The sequence below is a fragment of the Rosa rugosa genome, chromosome 5 (genome assembly GCF_958449725.1).
Source record: "Rosa rugosa chromosome 5, drRosRugo1.1, whole genome shotgun sequence".
In the NCBI taxonomy this organism is placed as follows: Eukaryota; Viridiplantae; Streptophyta; class Magnoliopsida; order Rosales; family Rosaceae; genus Rosa; species Rosa rugosa.
In genome coordinates this window covers 52,187,411-52,193,287 of record NC_084824.1, presented here as the reverse complement: position 1 = coordinate 52,193,287, position 5,877 = coordinate 52,187,411, and the positions used below count along the sequence as shown (strand labels likewise).

General features: G+C 36.2%; 1 protein-coding gene across 3 annotated transcripts; it reads right to left on the bottom strand.

Moving 5' to 3' along the window:
• Positions 1-698: 698 nt before the first annotated feature.
• LOC133710149 (protein WVD2-like 3) lies at positions 699-5,107 on the bottom strand. Of its 3 annotated transcripts, none has more exons than XM_062136156.1 (7): positions 4,982-5,107; positions 2,419-2,969; positions 2,110-2,198; positions 1,915-2,008; positions 1,738-1,809; positions 1,459-1,569; positions 699-1,237 (listed from the first exon to the last, which is right to left on the bottom strand). In XM_062136156.1, exons 2-7 carry the CDS (start codon positions 2,959-2,961, stop codon positions 947-949), a joined length of 1,200 nt encoding a protein of 399 aa, XP_061992140.1. In that variant the 5' UTR covers positions 2,962-2,969; positions 4,982-5,107; the 3' UTR covers positions 699-946. The 3 variants fall into 3 exon arrangements, with proteins under 3 accessions (XP_061992140.1, XP_061992138.1, XP_061992139.1); XM_062136154.1 differs by having other exon boundaries at positions 4,912-5,058; XM_062136155.1 differs by having other exon boundaries at positions 4,917-5,021.
• Positions 5,108-5,877: the final 770 nt, after the last annotated feature.

Sequence of the window (5,877 nt, the reverse complement as noted above, 5' to 3'; positions counted from 1 at the left end):
AAGAAAGTTGCATTGTATCCTGATGTGGCTTTAGGGACTATCCATGCTCTTGAGGAAGCCCCATTTACATAGAGTATAGGAAATATCTTCATTTTCAAGAACCCACTGCATAGCTGAGGGAGTTATTGGGTATTGCTTGCCTCCACCATTTTAATGAATTGATACACCCCATTTGAATAAAATAAAAAAATGGAGCAAAATCTAAAGCCTCTATCCTTTTGACTAGGAATTTTGCTTCCATAAATGGAGCATAACACTCAAAAGTCATCTTTTTTTCTGTGCAATATAAAAATAATAATAAAAAAAAATAAAAAAACTTCAACATTCAGAACTTTATTCTTTAACACTATCTTTTTCTTTTTCTTTTTTTGCTTTAGAGGACTTTTCATAATGAACTTACTACACCAAAAGGATTTCCATCCCGACAAACCATAACTTCCACCCTAACAAAGCACAGATTATGGGGCCTGACCTCTCTAACTATTTATCAATGTAATGTTTTCCTACATCACTTGCCAGACGCCATCATGTAAGCTGGAGATCTAAGTTCACAAAAAGGATGCTTCTGTGCCACAAAGTACTATCCTGTAGAATCATCCTATGCAGTAAAATTCTACTTTTTTTTTCTATATAGTAGCAAAAGTAAACAGACATAATATTTGTTGCTCTTAAGACAAGAATCTAAATACCAAAACAGATTGTTCTCCAACATTAAATAGATTATTCAAACAAGAGTACAGATACTCTTCTTGGAAAATAAATAACTCTTCATATACATGAGTGCATATAAATTACAGGGGATGTACACTTTTACATTACACAAACAATGCAACAACTCAGTGCTAGTTGATGAAACATAAAGTGCACATGTTTTAGAGCAAGTCACAAGATAAAGACAGAAAATGACGTCTTTTCCTCTCATAAATTAGGAAACTCACCAGAATACTCAGGATTCAACAAATATGTCCATATGCTGTTCATTTAGGTTGGCTGGAATGAACTTGCTTATCTCATCCACTTTCTTAGGCTCTTCAACAAACTTGCAATCAGCATTGCCATTTTGAATGTTAATCTGATCCTTACGTTGCACAGAAGCATCCTTTTTGTAGCTACCCATACTGTGCCGATTTACCGGACCAGCAGCTCCTTTTATTCCGTCTCCTTGGGATACTTTGACTGTATCACTGCAGCTCTTCCTTCGGCCAAGCTTTGGTGACTTTGCACGAGTTGGGGGCGGCTGCCATCGAGACAAAGAGAAATATTAAAATTTGAGCTGTCATGTACAGTTATATTATAAAATCTGAATCAATTTCTTTATATCTTCTCTACAATGTAATACTATTTTCTGTGTAACCATGAAACCTATTGTTTAACAGCATTAAAAAAAAATTAAAAAAAATTTGAAAAAAAATCTCAAATGTCATACAGGGCCAGATTTAAATGAATTCACAGTATGACCTTTTTGAGTTCAGTCTTAGCTGGAGGCCCATCATGGTAGAAACTTGGCATCGGGTTTGCCTTGAACATTAAACTCTTTCTCAATTGCTTAACAGCTGCCTCTTTCTCTTCCTTGAAGTTTCAAGATCATGGGCAGACAAAAAGCCAAGAAAATAATATATTAGAACTCACCTGAACTGAAATTATGTATAGATCAAAAGAAGTTTAAGAAGACAAGGAGAGAGAGAGAGAGAGAGAGAGATACTACTCTAGGTTAGAAACACATGAAAATAATCAAACCTTGGTCCTTGCTTCACTTTGATTTTTCTCAGCCTCAAGTGCGTGATGTTTCTCCTCTAATTTTGAATAAAACTAAATATAAAAACAAACAACATGTAAAAAGTAAAATATTAGGGACTATTACTCCTACAAGCCATGAAATAAATCCCACATAATAAGAACCAGTTGAGGCACTACCTCCTTCCTTTTCTCTGCACGTTCATTACTTCTAAACGTCGGAGCTGATGCCACTGTTGTCCTGGACCTAATAGTTCGTACAGATGCTACTGCGCTATGCATGTTCAAGGAATCAAATTCAATGAGAAATGAATAGTAGGAAGAGGATAAAGAGACAAAACAATCAGGCTAAGACTTCAAAAGATAGTAGGATACGAGGAAGCAACAGAACAGGTATCTTCCTCATCAGGATGCTTCTTCCCATCAAGTTGAAATGACTTCCTTGGTACCAAAGGTGATCTTGGCTGCAAAGATGCTTATGGTAATCAGGAACTTCTAAAACTTCAACATGGATAATGCATGCAATCAACTCAAAGAAAGCATGACACATGTTTTTCTCATCTTTCAATGCATCGATATACAAGTTGTAGGTGCAGGACTGGGATTTGTTGCAAAGTGACTTTCCAAAGACAAATGCGGAAGATTAAAGCAATGAATACTGGATTTCTTAGGTGAGGCAGCTACCTGGGTATGCTTTGTGGTATTAAGATGTCGCGGATTGCTCGAGTTGGGTGATTTATTGATGCCATTACCGCAATCAAGTACAGCACTGATTGGACGAGCTCCATATGAAGCACGCTTTTCAGTTGCTAAGGTAAATGGCCGTGGAACAGTGTGTTTTGTTCTACCATTTCCCGCAGAAGGTTTTGATGCTTGATTAACAGATGGGCGTGACTTATTTCCATCCTTTGTTTTCTCAGAATCCCGCTGAACCTTCTCCACAGGCTTGCCATTATCAGGCTTCGAGCTTACCACATTCTGATCTTCGATAGCATTTTCAATCTGACTCAATTGGGAAATGTCAACAGAGGTTTCTGTAGTGCATTCCTTTACTTCATAATCCTTTACTTCAGTGCTCTCTTGCAAATTTTGGGTCTCCTCATATGACTCTGAAATTGCATGATCATTGGGAATTCTTTCACGATTTGAGTCATGAGAAGCATCTGAATAAATTATGGCACCATCTGACTCCTTGTCCATGCAAATATCTGTAACTTCTATTGCCATTGCACTTGCTATACAGAAGATAAACATCACAATTTTATCAATATCACTAATCAGTATGGATTTATCTTGACTGCAAACTCACCAGGTTTGCAACATATGCCTATCATTAAAAACAATTTCCATTTGTCATAATTTCTTGCTTACAGTATCAGTGGATAACATAAGTGGTTTAAGTCATGCTAATGGAGAACAAGTTAACCTACAAATCATAACTGAAAGATAATAAATACCATCCTCCTGGATCTGCCGCCACAGGGAAAATCAATTATTTTCTTTCCAAAAGGATGGAGATGAAAGAGAGAGGGAACAGAAGAAGAAGAAGAAAGAAATCCATAATACGAAATTAGGAAAAAGAAATGAATGAGACAGTATTTCTTGAAGTAAAATAAATGTTTTAAAGAATTGAAATAGAGGGAGTATATGCAGAACACAAAGCAGTCACACAGCAATTACAAGGGAAAATATAAAACTGCATAGTGAGTTGAGTGATTAATTACTTAACATGTAACAGAACCATTTAAACATTCTGTATGATTCAGTTTTGAAAAGACAGATGAAAAAGCCCCTCCCTTTTTTTAAGAAAACAAGCCAGTTTTTGTTGAGAGTTTCATGAGATGACGAAGGACTTGACAGTATAATGACAATGCCCTACATACAAATCTCCCCTTCATCACCAAAGAATTAAAAAGAATTTTTTTTTTCCTTCCTTCAAGTTAAAATCAAAATAGTCATGTATGGACATCCACTGATATGATGCACCGTATAGATTTTGTCCTGCAGATGCAAATTTCATTAATTAAACTGGGCCTGCCCTGCTTTTAATTCAAATATTAGTGGTCTTGCTTTCTCTGTCAGCATCAATATTTCATTTATAATAGATTACTTGCCAGGTTTTGCCATGGGGAAAACTTTGGATTCTAATGTTGCTATAGACAAATGGAGATGAGGTGCTGATAATTAAAAAAAGAGGCAAGAAAATAGAATCATTGCCTCCCAAGAGGTGTGGAGACAAGGGGAAGAACACTACAAATTTTAAATGAAATGTAAAAAGAAGGTAGCTGTGTTCAATTCACAATTCTAATGATAAGTCAACCTAACACCTGGGAAATTGCCAAATGAAGTGGAGAAAGAAAAAGAACAGAAAAACAATGTGATTTCAGTCATTTCACCAAATATAGAATCTATCCAAAAACAAGTCACCCATTTACTCACTGTTACCTTCACATATTTATGAAAACTAACACATAGTGAATCGAAACATAACCATTACACCATATACCGAGCTTGAATTAAAAAGATTAGGATCCTGTAACTCAAATTTCCTTTTTGAGCAATTACAACCAAGTTACAACACATCTAATCTCCCACACAAACACCAGAAGATCATAAACAAGAAATAAAAGAAAATTCTAACCCTTATGGTTAATTAGGGGCCAAAAACAACCCAACCCAATACATGCATTTGCTTTGGTTGAGAGTATACACATTCATATTTCTTCAAAAATCAAACATTTTTCTCTAACACAGACGCGCATAACCCAAAAAGAACATATAAAACTCACACATTCACCAGAAATGGGCTAAATTGTAAAATAAAAATAAAAATTAACCACATTTCAGTAAATCTATTGCTTCCCAATGTCCCAGATAAGAACAATACACCAAAATCCATAAAAAAAAAATTTTAATAAAAATCGTTTCTTTTCTGAGCTACATTATCTCACCTCCAAAAACAAAGATCTAAAGTGACAGCCTTCAGTTCATATTCCTCAAATTACAGATTCAACAATCTACAAATTCAAAAACACCATCGAAAATCAACCCAAAATGAACTCAGTAATGACCACAAACGGATCAAACAAATCCATACTGCATTTCATCATGAATACACAAAGCTTAAGCATTTGGGCGGATCCAGAAGGCAGAGAGATGGCAAATGTGGTAAATTACCTCACCGGTTTAGGGGCGAAGTTTGAAGCTTGAAGATGTAGAGAGAGAGAGAGAGAGAGGTCTTGCTCACCTCTCTGTGCGAACACGGGGCCTTGTCTCTCGCCTTATCGAGCTGTTAACAATTTGTGTGCGTTTCTGTTTACTTTCTTATATGCACAGAGCCTCGTCGGCATTTAACGCCGTTTCCTGACGGCAGAGCCATTCACTTTTTTTGAAATTTCTTCTTTTTCTTTTTACACTCGTGATTTCTCGAATTTTACTAGTATTTTGTTGAAGATAAATGTCTTTAGTCTGAGCAAATCTCGATTAGCATATGGAGACCATTCAAAATAGTATGAATTTGAATACACACAGAACAGACTTTTAGAGATTTTTTAACAATGTTGATTGAATACCGCTAGATTTTTAGAGATATTTTAATTGAATAAACTCCTCTTAATTTTCGCTGTTATTACATTATTGATTAATAACCGATGAAAAGTCTTTTGGAAAGCACGGTGGTTGTACTACATTTGAGGTTGCAGCGGAGTACTGTCTATGTATTTACAGAATTTGGTGGGTTCTACTCTGGTGTCATGGGGTTCTCTCTTCCGGATTTTGGTGTTTCGTGGTTGTCTTGTCGTTCGGGGTTGGTTGCCCTACTCCTGGTTCTTTTGAGTCTAAATTTGGTCTTTAGCTTCCTCGCCATAAGGGGTGAAGGCGATTATCAAGCTTCGGTTTGGATGGTGAGTCTAAGTTGGTTGGTTCTTGTGACGTTAGAGATGGTGTTTGCCCTTATGTATAGTGTTTTGGGCACGGACTTTAGCAAAACTATATATACATGGTGGATGTGGCGGTGATGATGTTGGTGTTTTCTATTCTATTTTCGATTCTAGTAGATAGGGAAGATAGTTTGCTTCTCTTGGTCTCCCATACGGGCTTGTTTGCGTATAGTTTGGTTTTGGTACAATATGTTGGTATTTGGTA